The 22303-nt window shown below is 34.5% G+C and overlaps 4 protein-coding genes across 4 annotated transcripts; 3 read left to right on the top strand and 1 right to left on the bottom strand.

The window, feature by feature from the left end:
• The first annotated feature begins 3188 nt into the window (after positions 1 to 3188).
• On the top strand, positions 3189 to 9572 carry LOC107422849 (pre-mRNA-splicing factor SLU7-A). The gene is made up of 8 exons (XM_025076068.3): positions 3189 to 3483; positions 6903 to 7066; positions 7157 to 7269; positions 7609 to 8010; positions 8125 to 8260; positions 8346 to 8645; positions 8951 to 9167; positions 9436 to 9572. Exons 1-8 carry the CDS (start codon positions 3189 to 3191, stop codon positions 9570 to 9572), a joined length of 1764 nt encoding a protein of 587 aa, XP_024931836.3.
• Positions 9573 to 10418: 846 nt separating this feature from the next.
• On the bottom strand, positions 10419 to 11666 carry LOC107422873 (uncharacterized). Its single transcript, XM_016032380.4, has one exon. It carries the CDS (start codon positions 11377 to 11379, stop codon positions 10831 to 10833), a length of 549 nt encoding a protein of 182 aa, XP_015887866.2. The 5' UTR covers positions 11380 to 11666; the 3' UTR covers positions 10419 to 10830.
• A 3225-nt stretch (positions 11667 to 14891) lies between these two features.
• LOC107422872 (probable glutathione S-transferase) lies at positions 14892 to 16568 on the top strand. Its single transcript, XM_016032379.4, has 2 exons — positions 14892 to 15266; positions 16039 to 16568. Exons 1-2 carry the CDS (start codon positions 14943 to 14945, stop codon positions 16402 to 16404), a joined length of 690 nt encoding a protein of 229 aa, XP_015887865.3. The 5' UTR covers positions 14892 to 14942; the 3' UTR covers positions 16405 to 16568.
• A 757-nt stretch (positions 16569 to 17325) lies between these two features.
• On the top strand, positions 17326 to 21918 carry LOC107422857 (uncharacterized). The gene is made up of 8 exons (XM_016032365.4): positions 17326 to 17651; positions 17785 to 17880; positions 18002 to 18085; positions 18862 to 19028; positions 19453 to 19570; positions 19919 to 20054; positions 20936 to 21114; positions 21412 to 21918. Exons 1-8 carry the CDS (start codon positions 17409 to 17411, stop codon positions 21649 to 21651), a joined length of 1263 nt encoding a protein of 420 aa, XP_015887851.3. The 5' UTR covers positions 17326 to 17408; the 3' UTR covers positions 21652 to 21918.
• The last annotated feature ends 385 nt before the right edge of the window (positions 21919 to 22303 follow it).

The following is a 22303-nucleotide window of genomic DNA, read 5'->3' as shown; positions in this document are numbered from 1 at the left end:
CAGAGTAGGCAAATGTCCCCATTAGACCGCTCTTAGTGCTCTACAAGCATCCATTCGCTCCCAAGAGCATGAGGGAGGGCGAGAGGAGGTAGTAGAAGAAGGAGAAGATGGCGCACAAATGGGAACGCTGAGATTCTTGAATGCCCTTAATGGACAGGTCGTTCAGGCCAGGAAGACCAACGAGAAAGGTCTTATGTTCGTGGATGCGGCGATAAATGGAATGGCCGCAAAGAGTGCGATGGTGGACACAGGTGCCACCCACAACTTTTGTTCAGAGATTGAAGCTCGAAAGTTGGGCCTACGCTTACAAAACGATGACGGGCAAATGAAAGCAGTAAATTCCAAAGCCTTACCTACGGTGGGCCTGGCGAAACAAGTGCCTCTCAAGTTGGGAACTTGGGAGGACCGGGTGGATTTGATTGTAGTACCAATGGATGACTTTGATGTAATCTTGGGAATGGACTTCCCAGTGAAGAATAAGGCAATCCCTATTCTCGCCGCTAACAGCCTATTGATGATGGGGGAACAAACGGGAGTAGTTCCCGTAGTTGAGGAAGCAACTGAACAACCGCAAACTTCTATCGGCTCTCCAATTTAAGAAGGGAGTAAGACGCAAAGAACCCTCTTACCTAGCATTGGTGGTAGCGAGGGAGGGTGAAGATGATGAAACTACCCCTCCTATGGTGCTGGATGCCTTGAAATCATTCAATGATGTGATGCCAGACAACTTACCGAGGAACCTACCTCCTCGACGAGATATTGACCACAAAATCGAACTGATACCGGGGGCAAAACCTCCAGCAAAAGCACCTTATCGGATGGCCCCTCCTGAGCTGGCAAAACTACGGAAGCAACTCAGGGAACTTTTGGAAGCAGGATTCCTGAGACCCTCGAAGGCACCTTATGGCGCTCCAGTATTATTCCAAAAGAAGAAAGATGGAACTTTGCGCCTGTGCAGAGATTACCGAGCACTGAACAAGGTCACGGTGCGAAACAAGTACCCGATCCCCTTAATAGCTGACTTGTTCGACCAGCTAAGTGGAGCCAAATTCTTCACCAAATTGGATTTGAGATCGGGATACTACCAAGTGAGAATCGCTGAAGGAGACGAAGAGAAAACCACCTGTGTTACATGATACGGAGCCTTCGAATTCCTGGTGATGCCTTTCGGGTTGACGAATGCACCAACAACATTTTGCACTCTCATGAACCAGGTATTTCGAGACTTCATTGATAAATTTGTGGTGGTGTATCTTGACGACATTGTAATCTTTAGCCCTACCTTGGAAGAACATGTCGAACACATTCGAATGGTATTCCAGAGACTCCAAGAAAATCAATTATTTGTGAAGAAGGAAAAATGTGCATTTGGCAATAGACGAATCAAGTTTCTGGGACACATCATCGAGGAGGAGAAGATCCGTATGGACATGGAAAAGGTAAAATCCATCCAAGAGTGGAAAACTCCTGCTAATGTGAAAGAACTTAGATCATTTCTGGGATTGGCAAATTACTACCGTCGTTTCGTAAAAGGGTACTCAAAGAAAGCAACTCCCCTAACGGAATTGCTAAAGAAGGATGTGCCTTGGGAGTGGAGCAAGGAATGTGAGGGCGCATTCCAAGATCTAAAGGAAGCTATGATGAAAGACCCGGTGTTGGCCCTACCAGACATCGCAAGACCCTTCGAAGTCCAAACCGATGCATCTGACTTCGCTTTAGGTGGAGTCCTACTCCAAGATGGTCATCCTGTCGCCTACAAAAGCAAGAAGTTATTAGCGGCAGAAAGAAACTATACGGCTCAAGAAAAGGAGATGCTTGCTGTAATTCATTGCTTAAGAACTTGGAGGCACTACTTATTGGGGTCAAGCTTTCTAGTAAAGACTGATAACTCAGCCGTTAGTCACTTCCTTACACAACCAAAACTAACCCCAAAACAAGCTCGTTGGCAGGAATTCATTGCGGAGTTTGACCTTCATTTCGAACACAAAGCGGGGACCAAAAACCAGGCGGCGAATGCCCTAAGTCGTAAGACGGAGCTTGCGGCACTAAGGGTGTTGGCTAACATGGCTGCGAGTACTATCACGACTTCAATGCGAAAGCTGATAAAGTAGCATCTAGGGGGAGATCAATGTGCCCAGAATATCCTCAAACTATGCAAGGAGGGAAAAACTCGTCAATTTTGGGAGGAGGATAGCTTACTGTGGACAAAAGGAAATAGGTTATTTGTCCCGAAGGCTGGAGACCTAAGAAAGATGTTAATGAGAGAATGCCACGACACTCTGTGGGCTGGACATCCGGGGTGGCAAAGGACGTATGCCTTAATCAAACAGGGATATTATTGGCCATAGATGCATGATGATATTATGGACTACATCTGAACCTGTCTTGTGTGCCAACAGGACAAAGTTGAGAGGCAGAAACCACTAAGGCTGTTGGAACCTCTATTCGTCCCGTCACGCCCATGGGAGAGTGTGTCAATCGATTTCATCACCAACCTTCCAAAGATCGGGGATCTTTCAAGTATTTTGGTTATTGTGGATCGATTCTCAAAATATGCTACATTCATCCCTGCCTCAAAGTACTATACGGCCGAGGAAACTGCCCGCTTGTTTTTCAAGTTTGTGGTGAAATATTAGGGTGTGCCCCAACACATTGTAAGCGATATAGATGCAAAGTTTACGGGATCTTTCTGGACAGAACTATTCAAGCTTCTTGGGTCCCAACTCAACATTTCCTCCAGTTATCACCCGCAAATGAATGGGCAGACGGAAAGATTCAATGGCATGTTGGAGGAGTACCTTCGACACTTTGTTAGTGCCAACCAGAAGAATTGGGCGCAGCTCCTTGATGTAGCTCAATTCTACTTCAACGTACAGAAGGGATCTCCCACAAGTAAATGCCCATTTGAAATAGTTAACGGCTAGAAGCCCTTACTTCCACGCACAGTCGATGAGTACCAAGGCAAGAACCCACGGGCTTTCAACTTCACCAAAGAGTGGAAGAACAACATGGAAATAGCCAGGGCCTACTTGGAGAAGGCGGCAAATCGGATGAAGAAATGGGCAGAAAAAGACCCGCGACCCCTAGAGTTCAATGTGGGGGATATGGTGATGGTTAAGCTAACTCGAGAGCAATTTCGCTAGCTAAAGGATAGAGACCCCAGGTTGATGAGAAAATATGAGGGACCAATGCCGATCATTGCCAAAGTAGGGAGGGCGTCGTATAAGGTGGTTACCCTAGGATGGATAAGAGTGCACCCGGTATTCCAAGTCAGCAACCTCAAGCCATACTACGTTGACAAGGAGGATCCAGCGCACAACACTCCAGCAAGAGCCAAAGACAAGACCAAGCTGCCGAAGACGACCAAGGAAGTGGAGGAGATCCTTGCAGAAAGAACCAGAAGCGTGCATCGACAGCTAGTACCAGAGTACCTCATCAAGTGGAAGGGACTAGGAGAAGAAGAAACCAGCTGGGAGAATGAAGGCAACTTGGCACCCTACAAGCAGCAGATCGAGGAGTTCAAAGCAGCGGAGTCGTCAAGGGCATCGATAGAATGAGTGGGGGAGGATGTAAGAGTCGCACACACCTCCGCATTTTGATTGTAAATACCAAGCCAATTTCATCCAGGGTCATTAGTCAAGCCCATGGTCACTTGTTTGGATTCCTAGCTTTTGTTATACGAAATAGTGCCATTATGATTCCTCGCATATTTTGATATGTATTCCTGTCGGAATGAAAATGGCCCGATAAGCTCTTTAGAGGGGGGTGGCTAGTCGACGAGTTGTTGGGCTAGACCACTAACATAGGTGAGAACTTTTAATAGCGTGCTTGTAAACCTCTCTACTGTTCTCTCCATCGAGATCGAATAAAGTGAACGCATTTCCATTTCATCGTATTGTTACCTTGTTTACTGATCCTTTTCTAACGATTGTGTGATTACATGCTTTATTTAATTGCTTGCTTGGTGCATGCACAATACTAATATCGTATGGGTTATTTGCTTGCGAGGGACATTAACGGTTGGCTTACTACCCGCAAAGGGTGAGTAAGCACCGCACGGCCCCGTTGTACACTTAGAACGGTAGGACCGTGACACCAAGGGTGTGGATCTCTGCCACTGGAGCTCCACTGCGAGTCTATGATGATTTTTAACTTTTGCAAATTTTCACAATGAAGTTTCATACATGTTGACGAACCCCACAAAAATCCCATACTCTTAAGGCTGTTAAAATTAACCCCGGGGGGGGGGGGAAACATAACCTATTAGTAAAAAATAATAAGAAAAAATAACCAAATAAAAAAATGAATTCATAAAATAATAAGTTAGAGATTTTAATTTTTAGCTTTCACGATGCCATAATCTTTTTGAGAAAAGTAATAACATCTTCCAAAACTTTACAATTTTGCATCAAGTTCGAAATATTTTGAACAACCCCACCACCATCATGCTTTAATGCGATTATTACCATCATCATGCTTTAATTGCGATTATTATTATTATTATTATTAAAAAGGCATAGATAAAATTAAAAGTTGGATTTTAATTTTTATGATCAAATAAGCTATGTCACATTTTTCAGAAAAACTAGCAGCGTTTTACGAAACTTTAAAATTTTGTCCTATGCTGGAATTTTAAAACAACGCCACAAAGGTTTTCATACTTTATTCCTGTTAATTTTTTTAAAAAAGAAAATAATAACCTAGTAAGAAGAATAATAAAAAGGGAAAAAAATGCATTGTTAAAATGAAAATGTTGGATATTTTAATTTTTCAATCAATTAAATGAGGCATGTCACACAAACTTTTTTAGAAAAGTTAACCACATGCTCCAAAGCTTTAAAATTATGCCCTAAAATCCCAAGGAATCTCAGGCTGTTAAAAGTTTTTTGGAAAAAAAAAAACTGTTTAATATTTAAAAAAATAATTTATAACAAAAAAATATTATAAAGAATAAAGAAATCAGATGTTAATTTTTATGGCCAAATTATTCGTGCCATAAACTTTTTCAGAAAACGAACTGCTTATTGTAAAATTTTAACCAAAATGAAACACAGGAAAATGTCAAATTTAGAAGGAGATTGATTTTTTGAATTCAATACCGGAGAATTAATTTTTTAAGAATCAAGTTTTATTTTATAATATTTGATGAGTAACAAAGTTTTAAAACTTAAAAATAATTAAACTTAATTTTACATTATGAATTAGAATATTATGGTTATAACTAATAATGATGATCACTAATAATTATTAATAGATAATATTCTAATTATGTATTAATTTTTAATGTTATTTTGTATAGTCTTGGATCCTCATACATAACTAGATTAAGGTAGATTCGGTTTTTGATCCACAGTGGATTGGGTTTAGAATCAATTTAACTTAAACAAAAACCAAGTATATATAACTTTCTAGTACTTTTATTATATAATAAAATTATATTTTTAAATTACCATAGCTTTTTCAAAAAAGTCGATTTGTCTCATAATGGCCAAACTCAAACTGATTTGACTAGACTACTGGGCCATAAAGATGTCCAACCTAGTCAAAAATTTCAGAAGATCAGGAAGGCGGTCATACGTGTAAATAAGTGTTTGGAAAAGGTTGTTCTAGCAAAAAGTATTTCTTTATTCGGGGGACCCACGAATCCCATCCGGAAAAGTTCGTGCTGGGGTTCTGTGCGGCAGTTACCAGTCGAAGTCTGATCCAACTGGATTTCCAAACGGCTACCAAAATTGCTTTCGCTCTCTCTGCGTCTATTCAAATATTGATCCGCTCGGCGCTCCGATTCCTTCAATCAATTTGTTATGGCTAATGGTACTACCCACCTTCGCAATTTTTATGCTTTGTTTTGGAAGATCATAGATTTCCCATTCTTGAATGTCACATTTTGTGTTTTAGATTTGCAGGTTATATTCAATTTATCATTTGAAAAATTTTAAAAGTGTTAATAAATTTAGAAGTTTTGATTTAGATTTTAAAGAGTTTAAATTTATATTTTAATAAATTTTATAAAAATTTATTAAATTTAAAATGTATTCAATTACAATTTTCTAAATTTGTTTTAAAAATTTATTGATATTTAAAAAATTATTTATTTTAAAAAAAATTTAAAAAAATAGTAGATTTGAAAGAATTTTAAAAATAAAATTGTAAAAAAAGAATTTGTTACCTTAATTTCAAAAATTTTATTAACTACTTATAAATTTTTTGTAAAGTATATGTAATTTCATAATAATTTATCAAAATATATAATTCATTTTAAATCTAATAAATTCTAAATTGAATTAATCTCCCTTAATTTTTGATTTGGTTTAGCAGCTGAATAATGTTTATTTATTTGTTTGTTTTATTTTTTTAATGTGAAAACGTGATAAAAAATTGGCTTAGGAAGTCTTTATTTTGGACAATGTGAAGAGGGGATTGCTTAATGTTTACGTAACCAAAGTGTTCTTGATTCAGTTTCGGTATTTTGGGGGTTTATATTGTTGAGTTTTATTATAGGATTCAGGAATGGTACGGGGAAAATTGTTTTTCTATGATATTATGGAATATGGTTCAACCTTGTATGGTGAAGGAAACTATGCTAGTTATGGATTATAAGTAAATGGGGTGGAGATAGAATATAGCCTTGTTTTTGTTCTAAATTGCTACCTCTTCTGGATTTAGTGGAAAACATTGAACAATTTGTTAACTTATTGGTGTTCTTACTTAAGAACCAGTGAAACAAGTGAGAGAAACCAGTGTCGTTCATATGATAAATTGTCCCACCAGTAACTAGAATTTAACTTGGAGTTTGTTTATTTGGATGTGAAGCTGTAAAAACAATACTACCATCCATGTATGATGTTATCACAAGTTTGGAGTTCTCTACTTATTTTGTTGTACTTTTATTGGGTTTGCAGAGGATTCCAATTCTAGAAAGGATCGTCGGAAGAAGCGTGAATTGGAGGAAGCGAGAAAGGCAGGGCTTGCACCGGCTGAGGTTGATGAATATGGGAAAGAGATTAATCCTCATATACCTCAATATATGTCATCTGCACCTTGGTATCTTAAATTAGAGAAACCAGTAAGCATAAGACATCTGAGATTCCTTTATTTCTCTCTCAATGACAATATAACATGCTCATGGAGACTTTTTCCTTTTGTTTTCTTTTAGAGTTTGACACATCAAAAGAACTGGAAATCAGATCCGAAGGACACAAAAGCATGTTATGATAGAGGGGCCAAAACATTTCAGGCTGATAAATATCGGAAGGGCGCTTGTGAAAAGTAAGTGAACCTCGTATTTGTTTTTCACATTTTTTCTCCTAATTGTCTGTTCTATTATCAACCACTTATATGGCATTTTTATTTTATTGAAGTTCTTCTGCTAAATTCTTGCATATAATAATAGCACATTTGAGTTGGATATCCATTTTTGTGAAATGAATTTTCTTTTAATCAGCTTGCAATTTCTTTACCATGTGTTGTTGTGCAACTCAAACCACCTTTTTTATTTCAATACTACAGTTTTAAGAACTTGGAAGAGAGTTCTGTCCTCTCCTTATTGCTTAAATTCAGTTATGGCCTGTATCTTTGTTACGTTGCTTATTCATTTGCTTGTGACAGCTGTGGAGCTATAACACATGATGTAAAGTTCTGCATTGAGAGGCCTAGAAAGAAAGGAGCAAAATTGACTAACATGCACATTGCACCTGATGAGAAGATAGAGAAAGTTGAACTGGATTACGATGGTAAACATGATAGATGGAATGGTTATGATACGGCAAATCATTCTCGTGTCATGGATAGGCATGAGGCAATGTGTGGGGCTAGAAGGAAATACCTGAAAGAACAGCGGCACAAAAGATTAGAGGAGAAAAACAATAAGCAGAATGGGGAAGGTGAGGTCAGTGATGAGGATGCTCTTGAGGTTGATGAAGCCAAGATTGATGAAAGTAAACAGATGGATTTTGCAAAGGTTGAGAAGCGTGTTCGTACAACAAGTGGTGGAAGCACAGGTACTGTTAGGTGTGTATACTTGTTCATCTCAACTCCTTTTCTATTTTATTTATCAGGAGCTTGTATTGTTCTCTGGTATGTCCTTCTTCTGCATGGTAATGTTAGTTTGATGTTCTGTAACAGAAATTTGCGTATTCGGGAGGACACAGCAAAATATCTTTCAAATATCAATGAAAATTCTGCTTACTATGATCCCAAAACTCGGTCAATGCGAGAGGACCCTCTTCCTGATGCTGACCAAGATGAGAAGTTTTATGGAGTAAGTAGTTCCTCTGGAAATTGGGGGTGTTATTTACCTTTGTCATGATATGTGATTTTGATATGTTATTTTGCTTTTGTCATAGGGAGATAACCAATATAGAGAAAGTGGGCAAGCATTGGAGTTCAAGCAACTTAATATTCATGCACGGGAGGCATTTGAGAAAGGCCAAGATATACACGTGCAAGCTGCTCCTTCTCAAGCTGAATTACTGTATAAGAACTATAAGGACAGCACGGAGAAGTTAAAATCACAAATGAAAGAAACCATAATGGAGAAATATGGAAATGCTGCATGTGAGGAAGAACTACCAAGGGAGCTTCTTTTGGGACAAAGTGAGAGACAAATTGAATATAATCGTGCTGGCAGAATTATTAAAGCATTGGTAAGTATAAAATTATATTCCTTTATTATTTCCGTTTCTATTTAATTAAACCAAGCATATCTCCTTCTGAAAAGTTTCTAGGCAGTAGGTAGGTTTAAGTGCAGTTTACTTCCTGTCCATCTATCTATGATGTACATTTGTTGGCCTTCAGATATTGTTTGCAGAATTGTCAGAAAGTAATACTTTTTCTGTACAAATTCGACCATAGTAGCATGTGTTTCAAAATTTTGTTTTGTCATTTTATATTTGGAGACAGTTCTTAACTTTTATTTTCCCCTGTTATGTTTTTCTTTATTGTTATAAAGGAGACATCCCTTCCAAAGAGCAAATATGAAGAGGATGTCTACATCAATAACCATACAAGTATCTGGGGTTCTTGGTGGAAAGATCATCAATGGGGCTACAAGTGCTGTAAGCAAACAATATTGAACAGTTATTGCACTGGTGCAGTTGGAATTGAGGCGGCTGAAGCAGCAATTGACCTCATGAACACTAATATCGATCGTAAAGTAGCTTGTGAAGGTTTGTACATTTTATTTCATTACTTAAAAAAATAGTTACTTCACCTTCGGATCGGGATTTCGTATAACCTGTGCCGTACTAGAGATGGTTGTACCAAAATCTATTGGCATTCCAGAGTTATTTTCATTCCTTGCAAAATATAATCTCATTCTTAGTTCTTAGAGACTTATGTTTTCATAAAACAGTCAGTTTTTGTATTTATCTCATTCCACTTTGATCTAATTGCTTGCTCTTGTACATTCTGATTTGATCTTTATAACTGATGCAGATACACCTGTTCTAACAGAAGAGAAAATGCTTACTACTTGGGGAACTGATGTACCCGATTTGGTCCTTGACCAGAAAAAACTTGTTGAAGCTCTTAAAAAGGTGAACTTATATAGACTTAACCTGCTTCTAGAATGATACTGTCATGCAATGTCAGATTAAAATAAGAACTTATTCAAGAATTTTTTATCACCATATTTTCTGGACTTTTTTACAGAGATGTGATTGGTTTATTGTCTTCTTTTACCTTTCATTGCTTATTTGTGTTCTTTTTCACCAGGAGGATGAGAGAAAGAAGGAGGAGAAGGATGAAGGGAAGCGTAAATATAATGTTAGATGAAATGATTAGGTAATGTCATCATGTTTCTATTTTAATTGTTGACGAAATAAAACCCATGTTTAAAAATGGCTTATGGAGCAAAAACAAATATTGTTTGATTTCAGCTTCGAGATCATTTATTTCATACCTTTTTATGCAATGTCTTGTGTAGGTTATTGCTAAGTAGATGGAAGCTTATCGGGTAAAAAATATGCATCATGATGATCACGTGAAAGAGTTTCTTTCCCGACATTGACCCCATCCATTTTTGCTTTTTGCCTTTTTTTTTTCTTTTTTTTGTTTGGTGTATGAAAGTGATAAAGCTCAGCTTCCATTAACCTCATTATCATAGGTTATGGTTATAGTTTTAGATCTACATTTGATTGCCTCACTATCAACCATTGAGGGAAAGTTTTCTTTATTTCCTTCTCTTGGTAAGTATTTTAAGACACTTGGGCTGATTTTTTACTGCCTGAGTCATCTTCGAGGTAAAAAGATAGAAACATTTTATGTTTGTTATGATTTTCTTTTTCTGTGTGACACTATCTACGTATATTATGGCAAATCTGATATCTTCTTAGAGTGCTTATGATATTCCATGTACCAGATTTCTCCAAAATATGATCAATACCCAATCTCAGCAAAAAGAAAGAAAAATAAATAAGTAAATAAAAGGAAGATCAATACTAGAATTAAGCAATCCATTTATAGTATACAAAGAAAGAAATTACACAAGCAAATTCCTACACGCCCTTAAATTTCATACTTGCTATACATTTTCACACCCTTTTCTATATCAAATCAGTAATTCACATCATCAATAAAATGCACGAAAGCAAAACAAGAAAACAAAAAGATTTTCCAGACGACCAAAAGTTTCATACTTTTTCTATACACTTTTCACACTTAAGCAAACCAATATGTAATTCATGCAACCTATAAACTTCCCACAACAAATAAACAAAAGAATACTGTACAGCCAAACCTTCGAGAGCTTAGCTAGTAATTTTTTCAAAGAACGAAAATATATGCAAGGCCAAAGAACAAAACCATAATATATAGTACCAATGATTTAACTTAGGCACTCCGAGCCAACATCTCCTGGTATTCTAGGATAGACCTTTCCTTCTGAAGCTTCATGTCTTCCCTAAACTTGCATATGAACTGCTCTGCCCTCTCGTCCACTCCAAGAAGCTGAGGCGAGGAAGCTACCACTGCCTGCCATGCATCCTCAACACTATACAAACTACTTTTTCTCCTCGTTGCCACAAGTTTTCCATCACCATGTTGCACATGTTTTCCCTTTCTTGTCTCCTCCTCTTTCGCGAAAAGCTCATCTATGTGTATGGCCGCAAAGCCCTTGTGTAGAGCCTGCGGGTTTTGATCATAGTGGTGGAGGTGTTGGTGGTAATGGTTGAGGCGAGAAGTGGATGAAGGTTTGGTGAGAGTGCGGAGTTTGGATGGAATGAAGAAACGGAAGAACCGCAAGGCAAGTAGGCGGTGAGTTGTGGTTTTAATGGTTTTCGGGAGCTTAAGGCTTTGGATGTTGGATTGTAGTTTGGATTTGAAGCTCTTCCACGCTTTCTTAGCGGGACGAAGCTTCTGTTCCAGGTTCCAAGGAGACATCAAAGACAAGTATAAATGACTGTTTTTCTTTGAAAGGAAGATTTGGTTTACAAACTATGATGGGGAGGACTACAAGGAGAGCCTTTTTTTTGTATATATGGTTTTTATGCTTAGAAAATTTGGTTTAAGTGATTATCCTAATTGTTCTAATTGGATACCAAATGGGGTTTAAATTTGGTTGAAATTTTGCTAGAATGCCATTTCACAATTTATGAATAAAGAGCATACAAAGATATTTGAGAGGTTGGTTTTGCAAGAATAGCAAAGCAGCAAATAAAAGTTGAATCATGAGCTGTTTTTTGGGGGGTCAAAAATTGATTCCACTTTCGGCAGGCTTGGAGGCCCTGGTTGGAAGCAAACTTGGGACCTAAGTTTTGAATAAGAAAGCGAAATTCTTTAAATCAAAACCATTTTCAGTTCCTTGGTGTACAGCAAGCTTTGGTGTGGGCTCCATTTCCCATATTGTGTATGCATGGGTTGTTGAGAATTATGTGAAATAATATTCTTGGAAGTAGTAACAAAAATGGATTTAAAAAAAAAAAAAAAAAAAGACAGAATAAAAATTGGATTGTTTGTTAAGGTGGTTGGTTTTAGTCATTTTAAAACAAGTCATTTTGAAAGTTGCATAATTGGATAATTTCTATACTATTAATTTTGTTCATTTTCTTTCGCTGGCTTAGTCTTATTGATCCATTTGCATATTGCTTTGTGAATGCAAAGGATTGGAAATGTGTCAAGCATGGTTCAAATTTTTATCCAATATGTGTCAAATCCAAGTCCTAGATATATAGACCTACCTTAACCTGCTGGTCATATTTTGACTATTTTTTCATTTAGGATTATTTAATGAATGCACACAATTATGAATTTTGACACCAAAAAAGAAAAGAAGTGGGAAGAAATAAATTATAAAATAAAAAAAAAAAGTGGGAGGTAGAAAGCTCTGGAAGAGCAAGGTGGAAAGCTCTGGAAGAGCAGTTTAACTGTTTTTAATATAAAGCACACAGTTATTTTTAACACAATTAATCAGAAAAGAGAACCAAACTTGACCAACTCTTAAATCTTAATATTACAAGCAATTTTCTCCAATCTAAAAGGTGGTTGTTCATGCTTTGCCCTTTTTTTTTTTTTTTTTTTGGTTCCTTGGCCTTTCAAATATACAATTTTGAGCAATATATGTTGGCCTTTCCAACTTGTAAAAGTATGCAAACTAATTTGTCACTTACTTTTCTCACAAGAAAAAGAAAAGGGGAAAAAGAAAAAAATAAAAAAGAAAAGAAAAGAAAAAAAGCAATGGCTATTCTTCCCCTTAACTTGCTTTCCAGGTCATTCTATATTTAAAGATACCCTTTTCACATATAATAAGATCCTATTTGCGGAAGCTGCTCTTATTTATTGTACGTCATATTGCTGCATGTGTATAAGCACAATATTCTACCAATTTTAAAATTGGACTGTTCTGTGTTTGCTTTGCTGTGTATATTCCCCCCCCCCCCCCCCCCCCCCCCCCCCCCCCCCCCCTCTCTCTTGTTTTTCTATTTTATCTGTCTATATAGAAGTTTAGATTACGCATTTTTCTGCCCTTCATAAAAACTCTAAATAACCCTTTTAAGTCTTGCAGGTTAATTTATTATTCTAAGTAATACTCTGTTTTCATTGATCTAAATTCAACAAATTTTTTATGTTATATACCAACTGATCTAATATTGATTATTTTGGGTTTAACAATCTAATTCCTACCTATTAAGATTAAAGATCTAATCCAATTCAATCTAACATAATTAACTGTACTATTGGATCAGTTTAACAATATGAATATATGTTTTTCTACAATTTTAAGCTCAAATAATAGAGTGCAGCAAACATAATTATGAATCTCTTATTCTTATAAAAAAAAACTATATATATGAATCTGACTCCTTAAATTATATATAAAATAAACTTATACAGGAAGCAAGTATTGGATGGGTAAGTTTTTTTTGCTAATACTTAGATGGGTCGGTTTGATTGATCCTTCTTATCTTCAAATCAATTTTAGACTCAGATGTCTTTTATCTTTAGTGTTTATAATATTACGTTTGAGTTTAAAAAATTGGCCGCTCGTTAAGACAAAGAGAAGCATCAATGTCCCAAGAAGAAAAAAGAAGTAAAAAATTATTCTTTAATAAAAAAACAATAAAACCCTTCACAATAGACTATGGCTCTTAGCAAATAATAATAATAATAATAATATCAAAAATAATAATTAAAAATAAATGAATAAATGCCTATGGCATCCCAAGAGGAGGCGGTGATGGTTTTAGGAGTTCGGGTTGGCCCATTTGTGTGCCAACCGAAATGGACTCTGTAGTTTAAGTCTATATTGATGCTGGCACAACAAAGAAGAAGATCTCCACCAACAAAAGCCCTTTTATTATGAAACTGAACCCACTTCTGGTTTGGTGGATTTGATCTTCATTCACTTCAGTTAATTACGAATAATGCAAAATTTTATCTGTATTTATCAAAAAGGGAATGGGTTTTGCATATGTACTTGTCAAAATTTTATCTGTATTTTAAAAAAGAATTAAGGACAGTATCAAAAGAAAGAAAATTAATTATAACTTCAACACTGAATTAATTGAAATTGACTATAATTAGCAACTAATTTCAGATCAGTAAAATGGTTTTTCTGTAGTTGATTAATCAAGATCTATAGTCTTGATTAAAATCCAAGGAAAAGTCAAAGTTATACATTCGTCACTAGTGATCGAAGAAAGAATCATTAAAATGTTAACGAGAAAAAAACAAAAAAATAGAAAGCAAAAGAAGATTTGCGACCTATTTTCAGAATTGCTATCATTTTCATGACTCATTTGTCAAAAGTGCCGTCTCTTCTTGTAGACGATTCAAAACCTGGTAGTTTACCCAAAAAAAAAAAAAAAAAGAGAAAAAAAAGGGAAAAAAAAAAAAGGTTCAAAACCTGGTAGGTAAAACAAAAATATGTGTTACAGCCAATACCATATATATATATATATATATATATAAACATTCTACTATTAGAATATTCTTATAAAGTTTTCATATGCATCTAAGCATATTCAATTAAAGTTGGATACACATATATTTTGAAATAATTATGTATCTTTAATTGAATATGTCAGAATTCACATAAAAATTTTATTAAGATTTTTTGATGATAAAATAACTATATATAATTTTGCTAAATAAACACCGACATGCACCTATAACGTGGACATTTAATTTCAAATATATACACTATAGTTTACATGTAATAAGTAATATATCCCCATAAATTGTATATATTTTGATGCATATACCCTCAATAATATAGGTATACACTTGTTTTATGGCAAAATCGTATATATAAATATATTACTATATTACCAAATATAATTGACTTTTTAGCTAGTATAATTTGATCCTGGACAAATCCGAGATAAACTTTTTTCAAAAGAGAGAATGACACACACACACACATATATATATATATATATATATATATAGTTATAGTATATGAAATAAAGAATAGGGTTAAGAAGCAGAGAGTAGAATTAAACACAATGGCAAGGGAAGAGGGGGAGGTGAAGCTCATAGGATTTTGGGTGAGTCCATTTGTTCGCAGAGTAGAGTGGGCACTGAAACTGAAAGGTATAGATTACGAGTACATAGAAGAAGATGTATTCAACAAAAGTCCTCTCCTTCTAAAACTCAACCCTGTTGTGAAGAAAGTTCCTGTTCTTGTTCATCACCAGAAACCCATAGCTGAATCCTTCTTTATCCTTGAATACATCGACGAGACATGGAAACATGGCCCTTCGTTGCTTCCTCAAGATCCTTATGAAAGAGCACGAGCTCGGTTTTGGGCTAAATTTGCCGAAGAAAAGGTGATGAATTTTAAATTCCTCCTAGCTAGAATTACTTTTGTGTAATTTCATTGATGTTGTTGTTTTTAATCTTTATGTTAAATATTTTCACTTCTAATTTCTGAACTTAAATTAATTTTGTTAAGTATAGTTATGTTATGATTTTAGATTGGAGGCTTCTAGTACATATATATGCTTTGAATGTAAAATGATCTTCCATGGATTCCATGAGTGTGTTATATATATATATATATATATATATATATTGGATTTGATAACTCAAACTCAATTTTATGTTGCATCAAGCTAGAAAGTTTAGATGTTACCTTTTAAAACATATATATATATATATATATATATAATAATTATACAATTAAGATATTTTAATTTTATAAAGTTATGTAGTATAAAAAATTTAAATTAAAATGAAAATTGATTTGTCATTACTGATTTGTACTGTATTTTAACTTCATAAAATTAAAATATTTTAACTGAATCAGAATTGTATATATATATATATATAAATATTATTTTTTATATATTTATATGTATATATTAAAATGAATAATTCAAATTGAAAATCATTATGAGAGAAAATAAAAACATTTTTTGACTTATACAACATGTGTACATGTATAGTCAATAATTTTTCATTTTGAAACATACTGCGAGCATCCATGAAAATTAATTACTTTCTATCTTTTTTTGAATTTTTTTCAAATTAATGAAATAATTTCAGTAATTGAAACAATTTCATCATTTAACTAATTTATATATATATATATATATATAGGTCTTGGAAGCTGCACACAATGCAATGTGCTCTCTAGGAGAAGATAAAGAAAAAGCTGTGAAATTAGCCACAGAAGCCTTGGAAAAAATAGAGGAAGAGCTTAATAAGGGAAAGAAGGAGAAGTTCTTTGGAGGTGAAGATATTGGGTATATGGATATCGCAATCGGGTGGATATCTTACTGGTTACCCGTTTGGGAAGAAGTTGGGTCCATGCCCATTTTAGACCCACCCAAATTTCCTGCTATCACTGAGTGGACCAACAACTTTGTTAATCACCCTCTCATCAAACACAATTTGCCTCCTCGAGACAAGATGGTTGATTATTTTCATGAGCGTGCCAAAAACTTGACTTCATTTCCTAATTGATGGTTTAAAATTTAAGAACAAGCCACTTCTCTTGTGTGCATTATGTTTTCGTACAATTAGGTTTTGGAAATAATTAAATTTAGATCAATAATCTTTTTGAAAATAATGAACTTTATTGTTGAATGGTTTAAATAAGACTTACTTATAATATTAAGTTTTTTCTTTATTTAGATTTCAAAATATGAATGGTTTATAGTGTATTAAGCGTGTGATATGGCAAGAAACTATTATTTTGATGACATGTTTTTTTTTTTAAATTTTAAATTAAAATGTATTTTGTTTCAATCCAATTGAATTTTGGGTTAAGGCTGTTATTAAAATTTTTCTTCTCAATTTATCCAAATAATAATAATAATAACAGATAAATAAATAAAGGTCTATTTCAGGTCTCAAGCAATTTTTTGATTGGACTTACAAGTTATAGATGTGCTTTATACGTGTGTGTGTGAGTGTGTATAAGCTGCTCTTTACCTCACTTATAATTATATATATATATATATATTTTTTTTTTCATCTTAATTATTACAAAAATGAAAAAACTTTTGTCGGGGCTAAAAATCTTCTTGATGGTGGTCTAAACATGAAATTTTATATTGATTTTTTCTTTTTAATTCTTATTTTAGCTCTAGACTGATAAACCAATTGATATGGAATGTAGCTAATAATAGATTCTATGAAACTAAATAAAAACGAACACACCTTTTAACTGACTTTAGTAAACTTTACTAAATAACAACACACCTTACCCGGCTTTAATAAACTTTACCAAACAACATAAATAAATCTAGTTAGAGAATAAATATCATATATTATTTCATTTCATTTTATTTGAATTCGGTCCACTCAATTCAAGCCCATATAGTTTTCTAAGTCAAGCCCGTTTTGTTGAGCCCAAATAATGTCAAAAGCTCAGTGGCTCTCAGTCCGAAAGTTCGAACTCTGTGTTTCCGATAAGAGAACGAGCAAGGGAGCAGGAAGGAGAGCTCTCTCTCTCTCTCTAAGAAATGGCCTCGTCGACGATGGCCTTCACTGCAAGCCCAACTTCTCTTTACAACAACACTCGCCGCGGTTCCTTTCCTACCTTCACGCGCCGGTCACCACCTTCCAATGCCCGAACTCGAAGCCTCTTGAGGCAGCGCTCACGGAAGGCCGCCATCGTCAGCGCCAAATACGGCGACAAAAACGCGTTGCAGTACCGGAAGCTCGGCGACTCCGACCTCGAAATCAGCGAAATCACTCTTGGAACCGTAAGAATTCTCTCTCTCTCTTTTTTTTTTTTAATTAAAAAAAAATTTAGAAAATGCAATTTCGGATTGTAAAAATGCATAAAGATCGAGTTTGATGTTGTTGTTATTGTGTGTATACATGCATATATTATAGATGACATTTGGGGAACAGAATACAGAGAAAGAAGCTCATGAAATCCTTAGCTATTCATTTGAAAATGGCATCAATATTCTAGACACTGCCGAAGCTGTAAGTGGTTTTTTTTTTATTTTTTATTTTTTTTGTATATATGAAATTATGCATTGGGATGTGTTTGATTATATATATTGGTAATGGTTAATTAGAAGCTACGCCATTTGTGTTGTTTCAGTATCCAGTTCCAATGAAGAAGGAGACACAAGGAAAAACTGATCTTTATATTGGTACTTGGCTTAAGTCTCAACCCCGAGATAAAGTACTTTTTCCTACTCTCTTTTTTTTATTTATTTATTTTTTTTTTATTTTTATTTTTTAATTTTTAATTTTTTTAATTTTCTGTTTTTAACTCTTTATATGTATGAATGTTTAATATTAAGGTTAATTTTGGACTCATTATATTTAATATTTTATTTATTTATTTGTATGTATAAAACAAATAAAAGAATAAAAAAGAAATTCACTTCACCTAAAATTAATTTATTCTAGAACGTTATATTTTTAGAATTAAGAAGATAGCATGTCGCACATTTGGAGCTGTGTACATTTGGCAGGTATTGGATAAACTAATAACAATGTTGATTTGTTTAGTGAATGGTGCCTGCTGCTTAGATTATATTCTTCTCTCAACTTATGGTTCCATGGCTTTCTTTACCACATTGGTGTTTTCATTATCAGAGACCTTTTAGTGGGTCGTTATTTTACTTATCGGGACTGGGGAGATACGACCAGTATAACTTACTTTTCTTTTTTTTTCTTTTTTTTGTGGTCATAGCTGGATGGAAATTATTGAACAAATTTAATATGTACCTCAATGGTTTTGTTTTTATTATGGCAATTCTAGTTTTCCATGTTGATTTCTTCTGTTGTCAACTTCAACACCTCACTGGTCACTACTAGATGGTTGCATAATTGTATTCTTATTATATTTGTGTAAAAGGTTTTCAACCTCGGTCTGTGTGTTTATATAGATGTACTTTGTAGAAGTGGCCGTAATTGATTCAGATTTGTGATATGTGTACTGTTTCATGATAGGTTATTTTAGCAACAAAAGTATGTGGTTATGCGGAAGAGAGGATAAGTTTTGTTCGTGACAACAATCCAAAGGTTTTGCGGGTTGATGCTGCAAATATTAGAGAAAGTGTGGAGAAAAGTCTTAAGCGTCTTAATACAGATTACATTGATTTATTGCAAATTCATTGGTAAGCTTGTAGTATTATTTCGATCAAACTCAATGTAATATAAAACTGGGCTGATTTGTAGTTATGTATACTTTTTCCATTTCATGATGAACTACAAGTTACATCAACTTCTCTCAAGTTTTAAATTTGCTTAATTATTGGCAGACTATGCCTGTAATTATCTACCAAAACAATTGTGAACTGGTTGAACTGCTTCAAAACAATTTAAAGCTGGCATGCCAATACCATTAAATATTCTCTTGCTCCTTTCTTCCCCTTTCCTGCCCCTTTATTGGATAAAATGTTATACCTTCTAACAATTGCTTGGCAAGAAACTGTCAAGACGAGTTCACCTTCCATACTAGTTGATAACTAGAGTAATTTCTCTAGTATAATATTATTTTATTTGCATTATTCTGAAAACTTATGTTCTCTTTCTGACCAGGCCAGACCGATATGTGGCTTTGTTTGGTGAGTTTTATTATGACTTTTCAAAATGGAGGCCAAGTGTGCCATTTGCGGAGCAACTGAAGGCTTTTCAAGAACTCATTGATGAAGGAAAGGTAACATTTCAGATAAGTTGCTTTCTGGCTTTCAGGCTTCTCCTTGTAAAGAACCTGCACTAAAAAGAATGATGTGTACTGTAGCAACACCTAAAATTTTCATTTTTTATTTCTTCCTTATAATGCTTTTGGATTTATGTTTATTGGATTGTCACACAAAATACAGAGAGCATAGGATTCTTATTTTGTACAGAAGCTCATAGCTGAAAGATGATCTTCTAAAGCTCTATATTCTGAGATATGTTGTTCTTAGGAAAAAGGAGTGTCACTGTCATCTTTTTGTTTTGAATACCTGCTCTTGTGATTTTAAGATACTAAAACGGTATAGATGGTTTTGAACCTTTATAGGTACGCCATATTGGTGTTTCTAATGAGACTTCCTATGGTGTGATGGAGTTTGTACATACAGCCAAAGTTGAAGGACTACCAAAGATCATCAGTATCCAGAATTGTTACAATCTGCTAGCTAGATGTCGTTTTGAAGGTAAGTTATTTCTTGAGACGAGAAGTTCCCTTTTTTATCCCCTAATACAGTATCCATCAACATTAAATTATATGTTAGTGTTTGTTGATATTTTTCTTTGAGAATACTTACCTCTCTCTCTCTCTCTCTCTCGCTAAGTACATCTGTTAATTCTTTGATACTAGTTTACTTCATAGTCCTAGTCAAACTTAATTCCTTTTCTTGGTTGGTTGTATATGTCTTTCTATGTGTTGCGTAGTTGCTTGTGTTAGGTCTCTTAGAATTGTGTGTGTGCTGTGGCTACAAAATGCTTTATAACTAGAATCTATTACAGCTCCAATGTCAAATGCCATCAGTTATAGATGTTCAACTAATTGACCCACTAAAATGAGAAATAATTCTTGTATAGTGATATACAATACAGTAAGTGAGAGTAGTACTTGTTTAGACTTTTTGTATAAGTTTGGATTGGTTGAATAAATTGAACAACTTTACGGGTTAAGAAACATAAAATTATATAAAAGTATGCTGCAGCATGAATTAGCAACCAACAAATATATATATATGTATATATATTGGTGAAAATAGCAACTCACATGTTGGTTGATTAACAAATTAATTTAGGCGGGTGATGTCAAGAAGGATAGAGACCAGTGAACTTAAGATATATTAGCAGAGATAGGAAGGAGTTTAAGATATATTATTAGAAATAGTAAGCATGCCATGTCAGAGGCTGCTTTTTCTAGAAAAATAAATAAATGAATAAATAAATTTAGAAATTCCAAGCCATGCTGAGCAATTTTAGCTTATTTTATCCAATTGTAGGCTATATAACATTTCTCCTTCAGTTTTTCATATGGTGCTCATAAAAGTTTTTTTTCTCCACATCTGAGTGATTGCAGTGGATCTTGCTGAAGTTTGCCACCCAAAAAACTGCAACATTGGCTTACTAGCTTATTCTCCACTTGGCGGCGGAGTACTGACAGGAAAGTATATAGATGCCAATTCTGAAGCTGCAAGAAAAGGAAGGATGAATCTCTTTCCTGGCTACATGGATAGATATAACAAATCTGTTGCAAGGGTATGCTCATAATTTTGCTCTCACGTATGCTAGCGAAGTGAATCTTTGTGAAAAATTGCAAAAAGGTAGCTATATATATTCAACAAAAAGGAAGCTATATAATCCTCAAAACTAGAAATTTTTCTTTTGATCTTTGACGATTTATTTTTACTTCTCACATTTCGTGCGATTGTTATGCATAAGGCACATTAGATATGGTGTCATATCTTCTTTTCCTTTCCTTGATTATATTTCTCTAATATTGAAATGGGATTGAATCAATTCAAATAATTTCGTGTCTACTATTTCTTTACTCAGGAAGCAACAATAAAATATATCGAATTAGCCAAGAAGTATGGCTTAACTCCAACTCAGCTTGCTCTTGGATTTGCAAGGGACCAACCATTCAATACAAGTTCAATCATCGGTGCAACCTCTTTGGACCAACTAAAGGAAGACATTGATGCTTTCATTACAACTGAACGACCTTTGCCTAAAGAAGTAATGGCAGATATTGATAGTATCTTCAACATATACAAAGACCCAGCAGTCCTTTGAAAGCAATAGCTTTTGAAGTGCATCATTCTGTGCTCTGTATCATTTTGTATCCATTGAAAGTTGTTCTCTCTGTATTTACATTTTACAACGATTCTTTCTTTACTTCTTTTACAGATCATTTACCTGGGCAAGTTTTACCAACAATTCCCTCTATTTATCCCTTTCAGCAATATTCTATACCGCGTATCTCTACTGGGTAAGAAATGTACTAGGGAATAATAAGATTTGACATTGTAATAGAGAATTGTGTCGGTCACCGTGATAATATATATTCTGTGCATATACAAGAATTCCTCTCAACCTTTTGATATTCGACATAGGATAATGTAATAGAACCGGTTGGATTGCTTTTTTGGTATGTAGGGACATGTTCTTCAAGTAGACCAGGAATAGTTTCAATTTTCCTTGCTGCAAGTTGGACAAGAAGATGCACACATCTACACACAAGTAATTTAAAAAAAAGAAAAAAGAAAAGAAGAAGAAGAAAAGTTTTAACATTTTTGTACGGAATGATTTTTTTTTCTTTTATTTTCAATTTAATTATTTAACAACAAAATAGTTATTCGACAATTAGGTTTGTTTCATAATCAAAAATTAGTATTTTTCAATGTTAATAGAATTAATTCGACCAATCCATGTTATAACAATATAA

The sequence above is a fragment of the Ziziphus jujuba genome, chromosome 3 (assembly GCF_031755915.1).
Source record: "Ziziphus jujuba cultivar Dongzao chromosome 3, ASM3175591v1".
In the NCBI taxonomy this organism is placed as follows: domain Eukaryota; kingdom Viridiplantae; phylum Streptophyta; class Magnoliopsida; order Rosales; family Rhamnaceae; genus Ziziphus; species Ziziphus jujuba.
Note: the sequence above shows the minus strand (reverse complement) of the source record. Positions and strands in the feature narration are given on the sequence as shown.

Bases quoted from the DNA above. Each gene is read 5' to 3' on its own strand.
- LOC107422849 (XM_025076068.3), top strand. From the start codon at position 3,189: ATGCCGATCATTGCCAAAGTAGGGAGGGCGTCGTATAAGGTGGTTACC. The intron at 7,067-7,156 runs GTAAGCATAAGA...GTTTTCTTTTAG, and splicing joins ATCTTAAATTAGAGAAACCA to AGTTTGACACATCAAAAGAA. The intron at 8,646-8,950 runs GTAAGTATAAAA...ATTGTTATAAAG, and splicing joins GCAGAATTATTAAAGCATTG to GAGACATCCCTTCCAAAGAG.
- LOC107422873 (XM_016032380.4), bottom strand. From the start codon at position 11,379: ATGTCTCCTTGGAACCTGGAACAGAAGCTTCGTCCCGCTAAGAAAGCG.
- LOC107422872 (XM_016032379.4), top strand. From the start codon at position 14,943: ATGGCAAGGGAAGAGGGGGAGGTGAAGCTCATAGGATTTTGGGTGAGT. The intron at 15,267-16,038 runs GTGATGAATTTT...ATATATATATAG, and splicing joins CTAAATTTGCCGAAGAAAAG to GTCTTGGAAGCTGCACACAA.
- LOC107422857 (XM_016032365.4), top strand. From the start codon at position 17,409: ATGGCCTCGTCGACGATGGCCTTCACTGCAAGCCCAACTTCTCTTTAC. The intron at 19,029-19,452 runs GTAAGCTTGTAG...CTTTCTGACCAG, and splicing joins GATTTATTGCAAATTCATTG to GCCAGACCGATATGTGGCTT. The intron at 20,055-20,935 runs GTAAGTTATTTC...GAGTGATTGCAG, and splicing joins AGCTAGATGTCGTTTTGAAG to TGGATCTTGCTGAAGTTTGC.